The sequence below is a fragment of the Nannospalax galili genome, unplaced genomic scaffold, assembly GCF_000622305.1.
Source record: "Nannospalax galili isolate Female #2095 unplaced genomic scaffold, S.galili_v1.0 scaffold321, whole genome shotgun sequence".
Classification (NCBI taxonomy): domain Eukaryota; kingdom Metazoa; phylum Chordata; class Mammalia; order Rodentia; family Spalacidae; genus Nannospalax; species Nannospalax galili.
The window spans coordinates 2,927,213-2,948,904 of record NW_008345972.1 but is presented as its reverse complement, the minus strand read 5'-3'; the positions used below and the strand labels follow the sequence as shown (position 1 = coordinate 2,948,904).

Sequence of the window (21,692 nt, the reverse complement as noted above, 5' to 3'; positions counted from 1 at the left end):
TGCACTCCTCCTGGCCCCATAAAAAAGCATTTAGGAAGACATGCTGTTTAGTGAGTACCTGCTCTGAGGTACTATGGTAATCACTTTGGATATATCTGTATACTCTTCCACATTCAAGGCAAGTGGAACTGGTTCCCTTGGTAGCTGACAGTCTGTAGAGTCTGAGTACAGAGACAGCCAGTTACAGCTAGAGTGGAGGGGCAGTGGTCAACCTAGCCTTAGGGACCCAAAGCCTGTCTTTCTATCCTACCATATCTAAAAACATTACCCAGTGCCTGTCTTTAAAATAAGTCACTGTATTGTCTCCAATATTGACGAGATCCAAATGTTCAACACATGCTAAGAGTCCTAAATACTTGATGTGAAAGAGGACTGCATCTGATATCTGCCCTACTCTTGCCTATACGCGTCTGAAAAGCGACCTGAACAACTGATAGAGACTAAAACCCCACACTCACCCCAGAGCCCCAGTCTGTGATCCTACTACTAATGCTACCAGTAGAAGTCAGAGGGCACACTGTACTGGAGGACTAAATGGTTCTGTACTTCACATGTGAAACTGCAATTAAACTGTACGTGCACAATACTGTTATTCTGGTAATACAGTGACACAATTTAATGATTCTAAGGATTTTTTTTTTGTATTTTTTTTTTTTACAAGTCGGGTGCCATAAACATTCAAATAATCCACCTTTTAAAAATTACGTTTACAACATCAAAAGAATTAAGATGAAATATAAACCTTTCTACTTACAATTTTTATACAGATTAACCAAATCACAATACCACAAATAAATGTTAAAGTTTAACAATATAATGAATAAACATTCGGATTCTTAATAAAATCTTCCTTCAACATTTTTTTTTTAAAACTTACCATTATCCTAAATAATCTATGCAGAGTTTGGGATACAATACCAAAAAGGCACCAACAGTACAAAGCAGATACAAAGCAATGTCAGAACGTTCTGGAGTGTTCTACATGGATAAACAGCACAAAAAGGCAACAAGCTTTAGGTAAACCTGATGTAATCCTAGAGAATTCACTCTGGATTCCCACTGTTGCTGATCCACCATGTCAAGTTGGATACAGTAAGAGAAATCACACTATTTACCCACTCTTACATGCTTCTTATCTGGGTTATAGGATACCATATTTCAAACACCAGCGTAACAATTTTAAAGCACAAATGCTTTAAAAATGTATAAGCAAAAGGACTGCTCAAGTTTTCAAAACCATTACAATTACAAAAATATTTCCCTTGAATTTGGGATTGCTCCAAAACATTGATTTACAAATACAAAAGTATTATGGAGGGACCCAAAGCATACGTGTATAATATGTATGTGTGTATTAACAGACTGTTACCATACTATATAAAAAAGTTACCAATTCAAAACCATATTAACATGAGCAAATAAAGATAAAAGTCTCTTCTGAATGGTCTGAATACTGTATGGCATGCAGTGTGGTGATCTACCTTGTGATTCCTCAGAGACAACCATAACTTCCCCAAACTAATGATTACCTCCACCTTTACTGCTTGTACCCAAAACAGGCAGGAACGAGTGTGAGGTGGATATAAATGTACTACATGCTATGCACTGCACACAGAACACCATGTTCTTTTACCTAGAGGCCTCAATGGTTTATGTCACTGTCAGCTCTGTAGACTGAGTCAGAGCAGTGCCCACTGTGGCTCTAGCATCTACCCTACTAGCTTGGTGGGTGTCTTTTTTTCATACTAAATGAAAGGAGTGGAATGTTTTAACAAGAGTTTTTTGCTCACATTTTAAGACACCAATAAAGCCACCCAATGGACAGCTTATCTATGCATACAAATAATGTAGGCACTCAGTGTCACCAGTGTGAACTGAGATGACCTAATCTGTTTATCTTTAGAAATGTAAGGAGAGTCTCAAAATGAGGAGTTCATTATACCTAACAGTTATCAGTTTCCATAGGTACCTTGGTTTTGACAGCTCTTTGACCTGTTAATTATATTTGTCACGGTGCTAAAAAAAAGAAAGAAAAAAAAAAAGCAGGACTTGCAGTGCAGTGACCCTAGAATGCCTTGAGTAGTTTCATGCCAATCTCATTCCATAATACTAGGAAAGGAGACAGCAAAAGCTCAGTCCCCAGATATTAGAAGCTGAGACTATGGTTTCTTTATTTAGAAGATTGCAAATCAAATCTCATAATATGAATATTTCCTTTAAAAAATACAAAGAAACAAATAGTGAAACGGTCAATGTTTCTTTAAAAAAATGAAAACTGACTACTGGTGTATCAAATAACAGTTGATTTTCTGTCCTGTCAATGCTGGGTGGGCTTCACCTTAGGTCTGTGTGGAAGTGAAAAGCATGTATTTAGGGCAAGATCAAGATGTGCTTCTGGTTTCTGAGGATGTGTCAGCCATCCTTTAGCCAGGTGAGGTGTGAGTGTCAGCACCGAACCTGGTGGCAGATGCCATGGGATATTCAGCAGCTCCTCCTTCCCCCGAATTCGGATGCCCAGCAACAGCCCTGGGGCACACGGGTGGGCAAGCCCTCTTCAAAGGGAGCCAGAGATTCCAACCTGGTATGTTTGGGCGTCATCATTCCTGTCTATTTGAGACCTATCATTTTTAACAGGGGAGTATGTCAAACTCATCTCTAAACAGAGGGTAAAAAGACCTTTTTGAGTCACCTTATGTGAACTGGTGAGTGACACAGTGCCCAGGGGGGTAAAGTGAGGCCCATGAACATTTCTGTTTGAAGCACAAATTGAATATGACTGTCCACTTAAGACACGCTGATCCAGAGGAAATCAAAACTGAATCTTATCATGAATGTGGAGATAAAAATTTACATTTATTTCCATGAATTACAAGTGCATTGCTGTTCATATTAGCAGGCAGTCTTTATATAACCCATTCTCCATTGCTGTCAAAAATCAAACAAGAAAAAAAAAAAGGACAGCTGAGAAATGAAAAGCTAAAAACAGAATTATTGTTCCTAAATGATCTGCTGGATAGCATTCTTTGTGGAACACAACTCAGAGGTCACAATAGATTTTGCTCAGTCATAGGATGTGGCACTTGGACAGTGGTCTCTGTACAGAAAGCCGTAACAGTCATGCGAGGGCACAGTAAGTATTGAACAAGGCAAACTTCTCATCAGAGAGCAGTGGGGGAGCCAGGAGGCACTGCACTGGGACAACACCGTCAACTCCACAGCACACAGCGCAGGAACAAATATTAGAGAGATCAGGAAATATGGAGAGCTCTGAACATAACTTTAGTGCTAGCTTTTTATGACGTTCGTAACTCAGCAGTACCAGAAATATCTTAAAGTACTTGGCGACAGAACAGAGCTTCATGTTGAGAGCTCATGAAGGTTTTATTACAAATCATTATACCGTAGGTTGAAAAGTGAGCTTGAGATGCTGACATGCTGTAGAAGGAAAAGAACTGTACACTTTCTCATTTAAAGACGCAGTGTTCCTCTTTGCTAAATCCTGAGGCATTGAATGTGGTTACTCAAAGAGCCTCGTGCATGAAACAGCTCAAGGCATTTGCACACTGGAGTATGGAGCTCCACCCTGAACATCCAGGTCAGCTTGCTCACTACTTCTCCAGAAACTTCCACAGCTCAGTGTGTGACCATGTGCATATCTTGCACCAAATGCCAAGCACAGCTGTTACACTAAGGATAGCAAGTAACACTTTTTGTCAAGTGCTACACCTCTATAACAATAAAAGTAACCACAGGAAATCTGCAGAATAACATTACTAGTGCAGTGCTTCCTTTCTAGAAAAATGATTAAATTTCTTAAAAGCTGGGCAAAAGATACATACCTTAAATATGTGACTAACATGATATACACAGACAAGTGCTCCCAAAGGACTCCCGAGACGGAAGCACCTGCTGGAGGCTGCAACACCATTCAAGGTATTTCCACAAGCCCCTGCTCTGGGGGGATGGTTATAGTCAACAGATGAAGTGCAAATTTGGGGCTGTCACTGACTTAAAGTGCCCTAGGTAATAGCCTTCCCTATTGTAAAGTGAGAGGCCAGTGACTGGAGCCAGTCTGGAAAGACTCTTGCTCTGGTGAGGCCGCACAGTTCAGCAGGGTGACATGTAGAAAGGATTCAGGAAAGGGAGGAACCACTGCATCTTTCAAACCAGAAAGCAGTTAGTGACTAAAGCAACGGTAAGCAGCAGGTGCACTCAAAGTACATACTGCTGCAGGTCACTGGTGGGTGACACACACAAGGGTGCCAGGAAGAATTCTCTGGACTGAAGGAATTCTTTGAAAGCATAAAAGCCACTACTACCAGAAACTGCCCCTCCGAATGGCTCAAAGGAGTCAAAGTAGATAAGCTGAGACAGGCTGGAGACAGGACCAGGGGTCAAGAACTGGGAAGAACACCAATATCCGAGCACGTCCAGTCCTCTGAGCCCTTGTCCTGTAAAAATAAAAATAAAAAGACAAACCCAAGAGTAAGGATTGAACCATGTCAGAACAATAAAAGTAGCAACAGCACAAAATGGCCAAGTGAAAACGAAGGGGAATAAAGAACAGAAGAAAAGGTCACTGTACTCACACATACCTGACATGTGTAACACATGCCAGTTCTCAAAGGGCCGGAGCTCTGCCCTCATGTCACAGGTACCTTTCTCAGTTCTTAGAGGCTGTTTCTGTAACACTTGCAGGGAATACACATGTGCACATATATTGACAATCATTGCCAGTTGGCTTCCCAAGATGCCCTTTACTAGCAATGTGGTATCTACCATTCCAGTAATCAAAATTTTAAAGAACGTTGTAAAATACTACATCCATCTCTGTTGGAAAGATCTACTTCCTCCTGTGTTTAGTACATTCTCTGGGTGGTTAGGTAGGACAAGGTTGGCTATGTATGCAATGAGATGTGTGGTGTTAATGCCTAGGTCTTCTCTGTGGGCACTGAGGGGAGAGGACTGGAATTCTGGAAAGGTGAGAACTGTAGCTGGTTCCCATCGGCAGAAGGTGAAATGGAACATCCATGTCAGAAAACTTGCCAGCTATCTTCCTGTCAGCTTCCATTTGTCTACAGTCAGTCAGGGACCCCTGGAGAGCTGGGGGCCTGCATTTGGTCACTTGCAGTACCACCCCAGGAAAACACAAGTCACATTTCTCCTTTATTCTTATGAGATGTTTTTATTTGGGAGAAACTGTACACCAAACCAAATCTACTCTCACCATTTACAGGCTAGTGATTCTGAGCCCTGAGTATCAAGAGTCTCTGGAGGGCTTGTTAATGTTTGCATTACTAGGATGGGGACAGATGGCCTTTACTCAGGAGAGTCAATGCCACAAAGGACTTGTCAAATCCGGCATGGTGGCGCACACCTTTAAACCCAGGACCGGGAGGCAGAGGCAGGTGAATCTCTAGGATATCAAGGCCAACCTGGTCTACATAGTGAGTTCCAGGCCAGCCAAGGCTACAGGGAAACCCTCTGTCCTAGTTTATTTCTTCATTGCTGTGACAAAATACTCTGACCACTACCAACTTGGGGAGGAAAGGGTTTATTTGTCTTACATCTCCCAGGTCACAGTTCATCAGGGAGCCCAAGGTAGGAACTCAGGGCAGGAACCTGGAGGCAGGAGCTAGAGCACAGGCCATGAAGGAACACTGCTTACTGGCTTGCTCCCCTGGCCCCTGCTCAGCCTGCTTTCTTATGCAACACGGCCCACATGCCCAGGGGTGACACCACCCACAGTGGGCTGGACCCTCCCACATCACTCATCAAGAAGATGCCCTCAGACATGGCCACAGGCTAGTCCAATAGAGGCAATTCCCCAACTGAGGCTCCCTCAACCCAGGTTTATCAAGTTGACACTAAAGCTAACCAGCACACCCTGTCTCAAAAAGACTTAAAAATAAATAAAATAAAATAACTTGTCATCAGAGACCTATCTATAAGCAAAATATAACAAAAACACTCTGACTTAAGGCTACCATATGGACATCATTAACAAGTTTCTAGCTGTTTCTTGCTGCAGCTAAGCAGTTGAGCTCACCTTGACAGCCTAGAAAGTTCAACTCAGCTACTTTACTCAAGAGGCTCTGCCTGACTCTTTGGGGCCTGCTGGACCCTTACTCACCTCTGCTCTAGTAACCCTGACACTGTATATACACATTTGCTCCTTACCTGCTCCATACTATCAAGCTTCAGGATAAGAAAACTTGGGTCTTACTCATCTTTGTTTCCTTCCTAACTGGGAACATTCAATGCTGACTAAATTAACGATGAAAAAACGAATCTTTCTGCCAACCACAGATTTCTATCCATACTACACATGGGTACTGCTTCTCCCCTGCTAGGTTGCTTCTGCTTAGCTCACACCCCATTATTGGGCACAGACTGCATGTCTGAATTAAGACAAGCATGACCGAGACTGGAGACCACTGATGGGCTTACAGAAAATGGCCTATGTGAGGAACTGTTAAGAAGCTGCTTAGCTCAATCTTCAAGGCCAGGGGTTAGTAAATTGTTCTGTAAAGGCCAAAGAGTACATGTCTTGGATTTTGTATGCCTATTGGATCTTTCACAATTACCCCATCTACTGTTGTAGAACTAAAGCAGTCACAGGCGACCCATGAGCACGTGCATGGCTGTGTGCAGACACAACTTTATTTAACACAGGAAGCAGGCTGACCCAGGTCCAGTCAATGTGACCTTGTGCAGTCACTGGGAGAGCAAGTCCTGGAACTTCCTGAAGGGAGAACGGCTCTTGGGAAACAGATAAGCTGTTACACAGTGTCTTATAGAGAAGCCAGGAAGGAAACTCTGTGGGGACTGCCTGCATCAGTGACAGACTGCACAACTCACTGCCCAAGGTAAATGTAACAGACTGTTGTATTTGAATGCTCCTCGATGCCCTATTTTATACCGCACTATCTGTACTGTGGGCATGAGCTCCTTCTGGCCTTACTGAGCTGAGAGCTTGTTTATCAGGGTATACATAGGTTTAGTGGTACTCCATTCCCTCTTCCAGGTGCCAGGCTTAGGAAATCTGAGATCTTCCCCACTTTGCTTCTCCTCCACCCCCTAGAATCCATGGTTTCTTACCAATAGGCCCCTTATCCAAAGCCGTGGCCACTTTGCCAGGGAAAAGCAGATTTTAGCTGACCTCCTACCTGGTCTTCATTACAGCCCCATCTGCTCTGATGTCAGACATTTCCCTCTTTGCTACTTTGGGAAGACAGGGCTTTGGCATGTATCCCAGTGTGACCTCAAACAACCTGAGTGCTGGGATTACAGGTGTGCAGCACTATATTTAGCTCAGATTGTCCACCCTACAAACTATTAAATGTATAGTTCTAAGATCTCCTATCAACTGGCTTTGAGGGCTCTGCTCTGAGACCATGCCCACCTTGGCCCATCTTCCTTTCTCTGGGTCTCTATTCTTAGTGACTGGGCACCCTACCACCAGGCTTCCTTGGTAGCTGGCTTCAGGTGAGATCTTGCATCCTTCCTTTATTGCTTCCAATGACACCTGCAATACAGGCTCTAGAAGTTGTCCTGGCTTTTCAAGAGGGTAGTGTAAATGAAAAAGGTTGCTTTAGGCATTCTGCAATCCTGAGTCAGTAGTGGTAGAGGCTTCTGATCCCACTGTCTCCTCAGTGCTCATGGAAGCTGTCAGCTGCAGTTTCATGGGTTTTCCAGCACCCTCCCTTGATCAGGGATCTGGTTAATACCTTTTTCCCATTTGCTGCTTTAGCTGGAGATGAGGGACAGTTACCTGCCTTGTGAGTAATCTTGGTAACTTTATATTCCCTCTTTGCTCTCTAGCCCTTCTAGTCCCTTTCTGATCAATTCACAGCTTTCACTGGAATGACCAGGACTGGCTCCTGGTTTCCAGTCTGAACCCTGGCCAAGTCACCCAGACCCCAATATATGCTGACAAAAAGCACAAGAAAGAGTGGAGGTGAGATCTACTTCACAAGTTCTCAAAGGAGAACCACTAAACTGATCTAATAAAACCCCTGATTGGCTGGATGTGGTATAGCATATCTTTAATCCCAGCACTTGGGAGGCAGATTCAGGTAGATTTCTGTGAAATTGAGGCCAGCCTGGTCAAGTTTCAGGCCAACTGTGGCCAACAGGGAAAAACAGTCTCAAAACAAAACAAAACAAAAAAAGTCCCACCAAACCCAAACAAACTCCATTATAGTCTCCTGTTCAACAGAACCTTGATGTACCTTGGGCATTAGGTCTACAGTCTGTATTATAATAAACATGGCTGCTTATAAAAAGACAGCTTCAGGGGCTGGAGAGATGGCTCAGCAGTTAAGAGCACTGACTGGTCTTGCAGAGGACTTGGGTTCGATTCGCAGCACCCACATGGCGGCTATGAACCAGCCTTAACTCCAGTTTCAGGGGAATCTGACGTCCTCTTCTGACCCCCACGGCATTGTACCACATGGGTGCACTCACATACATGCAGGCAATACACTCATACACATAAAATAAAAATAATAAATAAAATAGTAAAAAAAAAAAAAAAAAAAAAAAAAAAAAAAAAAAAAAAAAAAAGACAGCTCGAGCCCCCTCCACGCTGCTTCTGTACAAATCATTTCCCAGCAAACTTCATCCCTGTCCACAATGCTTTACCTCAACACTTATTCTCTCTCCTTTTGCCACATACTCTTCCCCAGTACCTAAACTCATGCGGCTCCACCCAGGTCCAGATTAATCCTTCTGAGACTCTCCTTGTTAAATCTTTTCTGAGTTTCTCTTGCCTGCATTTCAGGTGTAAACCAAGAACACTGTTTAGGCCTCTGGTGTGCAGTATCATCTGAGGAACCAGGTCAGACATGTTCTCCAGGGACAAGTTCCTGTATGTTTATTTCATTTGTATCTATATCATCAGAGGAAGCATGTATGGAAGATTCTAACACTGTGGATTTACTTACTCTGTAGTTATGCTTTCTACAAGAGGAAGGGAGTCTTGATGAGAGGCCTTTACAGAGATGCTGATGTACTGTGAATCTGTCCAAGCACAGTCAGCAAGGAAAGGACAAGAACCCAAAGATGAACAAACAGCTGCCAAATAAGCACATTTGTTATCCTTGAGCAGAAACAAAAGGGACTTCTAATTCCTAATTACAAATGGGTATTGTGGTAGCAGGTGGGAGGAACATAACTTCTGAAGAAGTAAATAAAACTTTCTCCATTATTCAGTTCCAATTTAAAGGAGCATGGAGGGGCTGGAGAGAGAGTTCAATGGTAAGAGTAATGGCTGCTCTTGTAGAGGACCCGGGTTCAGTTCCTAGCACCCACATAACAGCTAAAAACTGTCTGTAACTCCAGTTCTATAGGATCCAACATCCTCCTTCCCCCTTCCCATGATGTGCCTCTTCTCTCTTGCCTTTCCAGGCAGTTTCTTCTGTACAGTCTCTGGGATTCTTCCCTCTCACACATTGTTTTCCTAGCACTCTCTTGGCTTAATTCTCCTATCACTGCTTGTCCTGACTTGAGTTTCAGTTATAGCACTGAGTGAATTAAATTCTATCTTCTCAAATCTTTAGTTTTCAATGTTTTTATTGGCATATATTAATTTTACATAATAACAGGTTTTCAACAACATTTTCATACATATATAATGTATATTCACCCATTACTTTCTCCCATTAATCTCCTCCCTCTTCTCAAATATTAGGTACCTTCTTAGCATGCATGAGGCCTTGGATTCAACGTCATATGAAGCAAAAAAAGAATTGTCAGGAATGAACACCTCAAACTTGTTCCTTCCCATGAACTATTTTCTCACATCCATATACTCTCAAAACAACACGATCACAGTAGCTATTATTCTTTAGTTTTGGTTGAGACCCCATCTTACTATCCATCCTTGGCTGGCCTGGAATTCACTAAATAGACCGCATTGGTCTTGAACTCACAGAGATCAGTCTACCTATTTCTCTAGTGCTGGGAGTAAAGGCATGTGCCACCACTCCCAGCTCAACAGTAATTATTACTCTAAAAACTGCCACTTTTAATTTCACATCAACTTCATGTCATCACAATCTGTGAAAGACGGGTGTAATTTCTCCAGTTTCAAGTTGTGAAGCAATCAGAATAAAACCTACATTCAATTGAAGAGGAATACATTCTTTTTCTTTCTCATGATATTTTTTAACTTGTACTCTCTCTCCATTGCTAGGGTTAACCGTACGGTTAAAGTTTTAGGTACCAACTGGGCGTGGTGCTGCATGCCTTTAATCCCAGCACTGGGGAGGCAGAGGCAGGCAGATTTCTGTGAATTCCAGGCCAGGCTGGTCTACATAGTGAGTTCCAGGCCAGCTGGGGCTACAAAGGAGACCCTGTCTTAAAAAAAAAAGTTTTAGGTACCTGACAAGTTTAAGATCTGTATCCTGGCTGGAATCTAGCAGTCTCTTCAAAAATGAGTTCTTTGAGCTTCTCTTTAGGCAAGTCATCCAATTCCATGTCAAACTTGAATGGTGCTTCAGCAATGGGCTTTAAGAGAAAACAAAACATTTACTAAAAAGTTATTATGGCTAAGACAGTAATTTAACTGAATCATAATATGACTCTGGACTGATGCCTCACAAAACCCGAAAGCCCCAGAGCTAGGGTTACAGCTCAACAGTAGCGTGTGTGAAGCCCTGGGCTCCATCCTAGCACAGTACAAAAACAGAGTAGGAGTAACTGACTATTTTGGTAATTCTGCTGGACTCACCACAAATCCCAGAATAATTTTCCAAATGTTTTAAGGCACCAAATGCTACAATTACAGAACTAGGGATGTTGGTATGTTAATACAATCAGAAAAAAAAACAACAAAAACCTAGCCCAGTCTGGTGGCACTTGTCTATAATCCCTACTACTTGGGAGGCTGAGACTAGAGGACTGTAAGTTTGAGGTCAGCCTGGGGAACTTAGCAACATCTTATCTTGAAGTAAAAAGGGGCCAGGTGTGGTGGCGTACGCCTGTAGTCCCAAGCACTTGGGAGCCAGAGGCAGGCGGATCCCTGTGAGTTCAAGGCCAGCCTGGTCTACATAGTGAGTTCCAGGACAGCTGGGGCTACAGGGAGACGCTGTCTCAAAAAGACCAAAATATATATATATAGTAAAAAGGGTTGGGGATATTGGCTCAATGGTAGAGCACTTGTCTAGTATGCACAAGGCCCTGGGATCCATGTCTAGTATCACAAAATGAAAATGTTAAACTGAAACTAAAATAAAAAGATTTGATTTAAAGAAATTAACAGTATGAAGAAATATAATGATACTGTTGTCTGAAGGAATCTTATAGAGCTATTAAAAACAAAGCTTCAACGTATCATGGGGAAATGCCCATGTTTGCATATAAGTGAAATAACCTTAAAAAAATGTAGACATGAAAAAATATAAGACTGGGAAGAAAGGGCTCCTTACCCTAATCTAAAGACTTTGTTGAAAGACAAAGTTTTGCTTTGTATATAGTCCAACTTGGTCTTAAATTTACAATCAATTACCTTGAACTGATTGATCCCTCTTGCCTCCACCTCCCAAGTGCTGGGATTATAGCATGTGCCACCATGTCCTGTTTTATGCATTGCTGGGGACTGAATCCAGGGCTTTATGGATGTTGTATCAATATGAGCAACAACCTAGCCTCATATTTTGACTTTTCAAAGATATCATTCTTTACATTTATTTATAATTTTGTGTGTATGTGTGTGGGAGCATGTGTGACAAAGTATGCACAGGAAGTCAGAGGACAACCTGCAGGAGCTTACCACGTGGGTCCTGGGGATCAGCTTGTCAGCAAGTACATTTACCTGCTGAGCCATCTTGTTGATCCCATATTTTGATTTAAAAAAAAAGGGAGGGGGTGTCTGGAGAGATGGCTCAGCGGTTAAGAGCACTGACTGCTCTTGCAGAGAACCCGGGTTTGATTCCTAGCACCTACATGGTGGCTATGAACCATCCTTAAGTCCAGTTCCAAGGGCATCTGAAGTCCTCTTCTGACCTCTGCAGCATTGTGTAACACAGGTGCATTCACATACATGCAGGCAATACACTCATACACATTAAATAATAAAATTTGGAAAAAAAAAATTTTATTTCCAGGTGTGGTGGCTCAAGCCTTTAAAGGCAGAGGCAGGCAATCTCTGTGAGTTCAAGGCCAGCCTGGTCTACATAGCAAGTTCTAGGTCAACTGAGGCTACAGGGATACCCTGTCTCAAAATAAAAATTAAAAAAAAATTTATTTATTTATTTATGTGTAGGAATGTTATTGCCTGCATGTGCATAAGTGCACCCATGTCCTGCAATGCCCTTGGAGGTCAGAAGAAAGTGTCGGATCCCCTGGAACTGGAGTTATGAAAGGTTGTTAGCTGCTGTGTGGGTGCTGAGAGTTGAACATGGGTCCTTTGTAAGAGTAGTCAGCGCTCTTAACCACTGAGCCATCTCTCCAGGCCCCATATTTTGATTTTTAAATGACAATAACTAAAATGCTACGGGACTAGTATGGGCAATGATCTCTGAACTAGTATATGCCTAGACCTCCAGATCTCATGTACCTAGTCCTCATACAAGACCTTTAAAAGGGAGAAGAGGCATGGGCACTGCACTATACTTTGGTTAGGTGAAAATAATTCATGTTTACAAGGGAACAATAGCTGTCTCTCAAGGATTCTTGGTGTACAGGACCATACCAAGTATCCTATGTCATCTACTCTCTCAGCTTACTGGTTATAACATCAGAGCCTTAGGAAATAAGTGCCCAGATCCTAAGGCTGAAAAGAGCCCGAGATCTTGAATTTCCAGGTATTTTACAAGCTGCCTAAAGTGCTTGAGGGGTGGACTTGGATGTGGCAGGGAATACCAGCAAAACAATACTTCCTCCAGCTGTGTATGGTGGTGTATTCCTTGAATCCCAGGAGGAAGATGCACAAATGGATCTGCCTGGTCCACAGAGTGAGGTCCCAGGCCAACTAGGGTTACAGGGAGACCCTCTGTCTCAAGAACAAAAAAACAACCAAACAAAACATCTTCCTTATCTTGATTTCTATTTTCTTTCTTTTCATCAGCTTTTAGCTATGACATTTTCCTTTTCTTTTGTACCTTAATTTTCACATTTCACTTGCTTCTACTTTAAGAACAGGTATGAAGATTTTCTGTGCATATATAAGCCCCAACCTAGAACAAGTTTTTTTTTTTTTTTTAATTTTTATTTTATGTGTACACACATTGCCTGCATATGTGCACCCATGTTGCGCAATGCTCTTGGAGGTCAGAAGAGGGCATCAGATTTCCTGGAACTCAAGTCATGGACGGTTGTCAGCCATCATGTGGGTACTGGGAATTGAACCTGGGTCCTCTGCAAGAGCAGCCAGTGCTCTTAACTGCTGAGCCACCTCTCTAGCACCACAAGTTAAAAGTTTCAGTTCATGTTACATTTGTGTTAACCTCCACAGGATAAAGGTTAATGAAACTTGCAGAGGACCCAGAGCAGCAAGGCACTAGATTGTCCTGGAGAGAAGTCTATCTGGAGGAACTACCAAATCCAGCTCTGGACTTACCAATGCTTACCACAATAAGCTTTTAGGTTCCATCTCCAGGGAATGGCTTACCCGACAGTCATGAAGTCACAGTGTGAACCACTTGGCTGACTTCTTACTTCCTCTGCTATCCCACAGCAGGATGCCCATCTCATTATCTGTATATTCACAGGGCCAGCATATGGTTCAGGTATCTACCTCTTCTTGTCATGGACCACCACAATCTCTAGCCCTGGAGCCTCATCCTCTTGCATGTTCCACAGTGGTACAGCTGTTCTTTGTCTGTGCACTGCCCCAATCCCTACCTGCTGCAGGTGTCCTGGAGGAACTCCTCTGAGGCAGATACCAAGAGTGTGGGGGCTGTTACCTACAGTACTAGTCCTCAAGGCAGGAGACAGGTATGCCATTATGTACCTCAGTAAACTCTGAGCACATGGCTGGGGCTGCTGTTGGCTACTCATCATCCCTGAAGCAGCAGTCAGGAGCATGAGCTCTTACCTCGTCACTTGGGTCATAATACTGCTCCAGATATGGGTGAGCCAGAGCCTGTTCTACTTCAATCCTCTTGTGAGGGTTAAATGTCAACATTTTGTCCAGTAAGTCCAGAGCTGCAAAGAGAAAAATTTATGCGGCGGTGAGAAGCTAGTCACCAAAATATTTTCCATTTCCTATTTAACAGAGAACTATCACTATAAATCTAGAGACTACGTGAACATAGGTGTTGACCACATAGTAATCATAGATCCCAACTCTCAGAGAAAGGGAATGGCCAGCTAAAGGCTAAAAGTAAAGATTGGGGTTCAAACCCAAGTTCAACTCTAAACCTGGATATTTCCTATACTACTCAGCTTTGCAGTACCAAAAGCAAAGTATTTGTAGGTAGTCAAGCATAGAACCTGAGTGTGGACCCCCATCATTCACATAAAAAAAAGCCAGGCTTAGGGGCTGGAGAGATGGCTCAGTGGTTAAGAACACTGGCTGTTCTTGCAGAAGACCAGGGTTCAAATCCCAGCACCCACATGGCAGCTAACAACTGTCTGTAACTCCAGTCCCAGGGGATCCGACAGCTTCTTCTGACCTCCTTGGGCACTGCACGACACAAGTGCACTTACCTACATGCAGGCATAACACTCATACACATAAAATAAAAATAAGCCGGGCGTGGTGCTGCATGCCTTTAATCCCAGCACTGGGGAGGCAGAGGCAGGCGGAGTTCTGTGAATTCCAGGCCAACCTAATCTACATAGTGAGTTCCAGGACAGCTGGGGCCACAGGGAGACTGTCTCAAAAAGACCAAAAAAAAAAACAAAACAAAACAAAAAACCCCAAAACCCAGGCTTAATGGTGCACACTGGTAATCCCAGTGCTGGGAAGGCAGACTGGAGGCTCTCTGGGGCTTGCTAGACAGTCTAGCTGAATTGCTGAGTTCCAGCTGTGAGGTCAAAAGTGACTAAGGAAGACACCTAGCGCGCGCACACACACACACACACACACACACACACACACACACACACACACACACGAGGGCACCCAAACAGCCAGAGACACACAATATGCATATACCATACTTATACACCCAAGTAAGGCACAAAGTAATCAAGGATACCTGATTGTCAACCTCAGACCTCTATGCACATGCACACAAATGTGTACCCCCACACACATGTACGTGTATGTACACACTCACCCACACTCCCAATGTATTTTTTTTCTTTTTATTTCATCTTTTTGAGACAGGGTCTCCCTGTAGCCCCAGCTAGCCTGGACCTCACTATGTAGACCAGGCTGGCCTTGAACTCAGAGATATCCACCTGACTCTGCCTCACTAATGCTGGGACTAAAGGCCTGCACTACCATGCCCGGCCCAATGTATTTCTTTTAGATCCACACTAGTGTTGCCTACATGTATATAGTTGGAGGGTGGCCCAGTGTAGCATGGACTATCTACCAGGGACCCTACTCCAGAAGAAAGCTGACTTTCCCCAGTTACCTGCTAACTACCTGCAGCTTCTCAACCAGGAGTAGGGGTCTTGTGAGCACCACTCTAGGTATAGGTGCTTGAAGCTCAGTCTTTTTTTAAAATTATTTATTTTTTATGTGTATAAGTGTTATGCCTACATGTATGTGTCATACAGTTATCTGCAAAGGTTGGAAGAGGGTGTTAGATCCCCTAGAACTGGTGTTATGGACAGTTGTTAGCTGCCATGTGGGTTCTAGGATATGAACCCAGGTCTTCTGCAAGAACAGCCAGTGCTCTTTATCACTGAGCCATCTCTCCAGCCCCCCAAAGCTCAGTCTTTTATTCAGTGTTGTTTTGTGAGAGGGGAACCTGGGGTGACATCAATTTAGTGGCTAAGGCAGCAGAAGGGAGGTGTCACTGGGGTCAAGGAGGCTGTTGAGGACTCAGGACAGGTGGTGGGGCAGGCTGAGGTGTCTAAACACTGACAATAATGACCCTGTGAGTAGTTGCTTGGGCAAAGTACTGAGGCAGGTGGTATGGGGCCAAGGCTTACACCAGCACTGAAGAGTGCAACTTGCTGCTAGGACTGGGTCCCAGGAAAAGTACAGGGGAGGTAGAAGCAGGGATATGGGAACTTACCAACTGTGCTGGATAGCTTTAGTGTCAACTTGACACACCTGGGTTGAGGGAGCCTCAATTGGGGAATTGCCTCTATTGGACTGGCCTGTGGCCATGTCTGAGGGGCATCTTCTTGATGAGTGATGTGGGAAGCCTCAGCCCACTGTGGGTGGTGCCACCCCTGGGCGGGTGGGCCTGTGTTGCATAAGAAAGCAGGCTGAGCAGGGGCCAGGGGATCAAGCCAGTAAGCAGCGTTCCTCCATGGCCTGTGCTCTAGCTCCTGCCTCCAGGTTCCTGCCTTGAGTTCCTACCTTGGGCTCCCTGATGAACTGTGACCCGGGAGATATAAGATAAATAAACCCTTTCCTCCCCAAGTTGGTAGTGGTCAGAGTGTTTCGTCACAGCAATGAAGGAACAAACTAAGACTCCAACTGAACTCATGAATGCAGCCTGAGTTAGGGCTGAGGGGCAGGGTGAGGGTGAGAAATGTAAATTAACAGTCTGAGAGTGTGGCTCTAGCTAGGACTAAGTGTGCATTTGTAGGGGAAAGTAGCAGGGGAGGAGGATGAGGGACTGTGAAGGTTTATCAACCAAACCCAAGATGTCCAAAGTCATTTTTCCAATGGTCATTTTGTCTCCTGACACACAAAAAGGCCTCCAACAGTCACAAAAGAAAACAGTCTCGGGGCTCAGTGGTTAAGAACTCAGTGGCTGATTGTTCTTGCAAAAGACCCGGGTTTGAATCCTAGCACCCACATGGCAGCTGACAACTGTCTGTAACTCCAGTTCCAGAGGATCCAGACAACCTCTTCTGTCCTCTGAGGGCATTGCATGACATGGGTGCACTGACCTACATGCAGGCAATACACGCATACACATAAAATAAAAATAAATAAATAAATAAAAAAAAGACAATAGTCTTATTTCTAGATCCTAGCTGACAGTGAAGTGTGACTCACAGGCCCCAGGCCTACTATACAATCTAGAGTCTTTTCCTAAGGGCCAAACCTAAAAGTACTCTTTGACTGGGTGTTGTCAATAGCTGAGCGCTTCTCTTGCATCAGGAGCCCAGCCTGTAGGACCAAGCACAAATAATGACCACCATATTCTGTAGGCCAATGCAGTTAGTTGTCAGGTACTACTTCAAGTCATGAGGATGGCCAAAGGGCAAGATTAATGGAATACTTGGGACAAAGGGTAAAGGAGACCCTACAAAATACTTTTGTTTTAGCAGGGGTAGGTGTGCGACTGAAAGAAGACATGCTAGACAATACATTGTTTTGAAGAAGAGGCAGCAAAAGGAGTTTCCTTAAAAACCATTTTATGCTTCCTTTGATTTAATGATAATTAGACTAGCTATTTTCAACTTAAGTAGCAGGTCTGTGGTGGTCTGAATGAGAAAGGTCACTCAGAAACACATGCATTTGAACACTTAACTCCCTGTTGGTGGGGCTGTTTGGGAAGGCTATGGAACCTTCAGGAAGTGGAGCCTTGTTGGAGGAAGTACATCACTGGGGGTGGGCTTTGAGGTTTTATAGCCTGACTCAATTTTCTGTTTTCTCTCTGTTTCCTGACTGCTAGGCTGCCCTTAAGCTCCTGCTACCAAGACTTCCCTGCCAGGATGGACTGCATTCCCTCTGCAAGTGTTGGTGAAAATAAACTCTTTTTCCCTCTAAGTAGCTTTTGGTAATGGTTATTTTATCACACCAACAAAAAAACTAACTAGACTCTTTTCTTCAAATTAATCCCTAACAGAACCTTAAGATACCAAATAGACAACACATCCTCTCTTGGGTCTTAAATATTCCTGAAAAATCCAAGGCTTAATTAAGTCTAAAAATTTATTCCAAGTCTGAAAAACTTGTAATCAGTAAAGAACAAATTTTAGAGAATGTGACACTGAAATAAGGCAAAACCAAAAATATGGGCAATCTACTTAGCAAAGCTTCTCTTCTTATAGTGATTTCTGAGTAGGTTACTTGCAGATGGCAATAGTCCCAAGAGATGAATTAATTATATTGATGAATTAAGTATATTGGTACACTGTTCATGATCAACTTAAGGAATGAGTTCTAGCTTACTTTCAGGAAATAAGTTTCAATCATTCACTCATTTAAAAAAGGTTCAACCCATGGGGCTGGAGAGATGGCTCAGCAGTTAAGAACACTGGCTATTCTTGCAGAAGACCCGGGTTTGAATCCCAGCACCCACATGGCAGCTAACAACTGTCCGTAACTCCAGTCCCAGGGGCTCCAACAGCCTCTCTGACCTTCAAGGGCATTGCACGACACGGGTGCACTTACCTACATGCAGGCAATACATGAATACACATAAAAAGGTACTCAGAAGTTGTGTACATGCTCATGCTAGCATGCAATTTTAGATATCACTTTCTACTTTCTTTAGTGCATGCCACCTAATCTAAGATGAGGAAAAAAGAAATGTGGTAAATCACCCAATGGACACAGTAAGATATTCCACGCAATAGAACTTTCCTTATATCCATTACGCTTAGTTCTTTTCCAAAAAGCTCAGATAATTTCTATAATACATTTTGAATTTGTTTATGCTCTGTCTATAATGCTTCTAATGAGTACTCATGAATGAATTTAACAAATTATGGAATGACATTGCTTTATAGGCTAGAGAAAATTTTGAAGTAGAGAATGTTCTCCACACAGGTCAGGCCTTGTCTGAAGAGAACAGAGCCAGCAGAGGAAGTATATGTGCCTGTAGCTATGACGTAGGGTCTACAGGCTGGTGAGGTTTAGGAGATGGTCCTCTCAATAGTCAAGACAATACTGTATGGTTAAGAACTCAGCACCTTCAGTTAAATCCTAGTAATAATGAATACTAAGAGTACACGAGATAATATGTGTACAATAGGTACATGCTAAGCTTAGTATTTTTGTTGTTTGTAACAGAGGTAAGACCTACCTTACATCCTGCCTCTCACCTCTAAGAACTCCACAGACTTTTTCCAAACACTTAAAAAAAAACATTTTGCCGGGCGTGGTGGCGCACGCCTTTAGTCCCAGCACTCAGGAGGCAGAGGCAGGTGGATCACTGTGAGTTCAAGGCCAGCCTGGTCTACATAATGAGTTCAGGTCAGCTGAGACTACAGGGAGATCCTGTCTCAAAAAGACAAAAAAAAAAAAAAAAAAAAAAGGAGAACTGCTGGGCATGGTAGCACACGCTTGTAGTCTCAGAACTTGGGAGGCAGAGGCAGGCGGATCTCTGTAAGTTCAACGCCAGGCTGGTCTACACAGTGAGTTCCAGGACTGATGGGGCTTACAGGGAGACCCTGCTTCAAAAATACAAAAAAAAAAAAAAAAAAAAAAAAAAAAAAAAAGAATTGCTTTTTTGGGGACTAAAGAGATGGCTCAGTGGTTAACAGCATATATACTGCTCTTATGTAAGAGCTGAGCTCAGTTCCCACCACCTTTATCAGGCAGTTTACAACTGCCTGTAACTATCTCCAGAGGATCTGATGGCCTCTTCTGGTCTCTGTAGGCACCTTCACATGCACATACCCCCAAACACACAAACATACATAATTTAAAAAAAAAAAAAAAGTCTTTAAAAAGGATTAATTGAAATGTATTCATTTTTATTTTATGTGTACAAATGTCTTGCCTGCGTGCATGTATATGTGTCACATGCATGTCTGGCTCACAATGGGGGCAAGAGGGAGTTGGGTCTCTTGAAACTTTAGTTACAAGCAGTTGTGAGCTGCCACGTGGATGCTGGGAACTAAATCCAAGGTCTCTGCAACTATAGCAAATGCTCTTAACCACTGAGCCATTTATCTAACCCCTTCTCCCCAAGATTGGTTTTGAAAAACAATTAAAAGTCATTTGGATGGGATGTGATGGCACTTGTTATAATACCAGCATTTGGGAGGCTGAGGCAGGAGGATTTTGAGTTGGGGACCAGCCTGAGCTAACACAGACAAACTCTGTCTCAAAAAACCAGCAAAGCAAAACAAAACCTCTGCCACAACAAAGTCAGCTTGGCTTTTGCCCAGTTAGACACTGCCTGTGCTAGGAAAAGCCCAGGAGATTTTAAGTAGATCTACTTCTAAGCCTGTGGGGGTACCACTGTGCTCAATTTTGTGTGCTTTCTGTAATGAAGCAATTCAAGGCAACTGGATATTTTGCAGCTTAAGCATTTCTAAAACACATCTGTTAGTTTTTTCCAGTTAAAGTCTAGGCACTAACTACCAAGTAGAAATCTCAAAAGATAATGACTTTCTCCCCCAATCTCAAAAATAACTGGATCTCAGCCCCTTTTTACCATAAGTGCTATTTATGCATTATTCACAGCTTCCAATGGAGAAAAAGAGAGAAACGGGAAGCAGCTGGCAGGTGCTGACAACACAACCAGAAAGCCCCAGTGCCCACCCCCTTCCCACGCCATAGATATCTACAGTTACCACTCAGATGGCATGAATCATGGTTGCCTATATGCATTCTTACTTGGATACAGTTTACTTCCCCTAACAGACTAGATGCTCCTTTGAGGTTGGGATTATATCTGATTAGGGTCCTGACTTTCCCTGGGTACCCTCTCAGAATCCTTGGCCTTTTAGTACCTTTAAAGGTTATACACAGCAAACTAGTCCCCATCCTTCCAGTCTAGCTAGATCCTAGGCAGGCACTGGGCTAGCTTTCCATAGTATCTCCTCAGGTCCATGTCACCTGCTCAGCCAAATTCTCACTGTGATTCAATGTTATAACCTGTCACTCCCATCTTCAACTTGAGTTTCTGGGCAGGGCCAGGGAAAATAGTTAATTTCATAAACTGTCACAGTACCAGAACCCCTCAAACTTTTTGATCTCAGAACCTCTTTATAACCTTTAAAAATTCGTGAGGGGCTGATGCAGAAGAATCATGTTCAAGGCCAGCAATTCCAATGACAGATCCAGGTCCATTTTAAAAAGCAGTTAATGCAGACCACAGCTCCAGTAATTGCATGAGTACTTTTCTTTGAGAAAGTGGATGCTTTCCATATGTAGCAGAAACACTTCCTATTTTGTCACACAGAATGTAACAAAGACTTGCACTAAAGATGGGATTTAATAGAGTACACTTTGTTCTTTCATCAGGCGATCCTTCCCTGTGCCTCTCAACATTTTTTAGGTGAGAAGTTATGGCAGTGTAGAGCCCAGGGAATGCACTGGTGCCACACAGACTTGCCACCTTAGCAATGGCAGTCACAATCACCACTGCCTCAGTACCATGAACGCAGACAGCAATGCAGATAATAGTGTAACAACACCTTAGTACTGTGAAAATAGCTCTAACATCATGGACACCCTACAAAAACAGCAGATTTCTCACTTCATCAAATCCCTCAACAGGTCCCTCCTCCATTTTAAGATTCTACCCACCTTGTACGGATTGAACTGTACATATTCTTCCTGCCAACTGCTCCTTACTCTCAACAGATCTTACTGAGGGTGTTATGACAAAACTCAGAAGTGATCTCCCTGGACTTCTCCCCACTCAAATCTACTCAGTCCTCTGATACTGCCAAGAAAGAAGAAACTTTCCTTACTCAAAGCCAAC

The 21,692-nt window shown here is 43.2% G+C and overlaps 1 protein-coding gene across 1 annotated transcript in view; it reads right to left on the bottom strand.

Annotated features, from left to right (window-relative positions):
- Positions 1–592: 592 nt before the first annotated feature.
- The window catches only part of Mapk1 (mitogen-activated protein kinase 1), a 104,767-nt gene continuing 83,667 nt past the window's right edge, over positions 593–21,692 (bottom strand). Inside the window, exons 7-9 of the mRNA XM_008842204.1 lie at positions 14,042–14,151; positions 10,387–10,512; positions 593–4,451 (exon numbers count right to left, since the gene is read on the bottom strand). Coding sequence (XP_008840426.1) covers positions 10,396–10,512; positions 14,042–14,151 — 227 coding nt within the window. The 3' untranslated portion in view covers positions 593–4,451; positions 10,387–10,395. The remainder of the gene's footprint in view (positions 4,452–10,386; positions 10,513–14,041; positions 14,152–21,692) is intronic.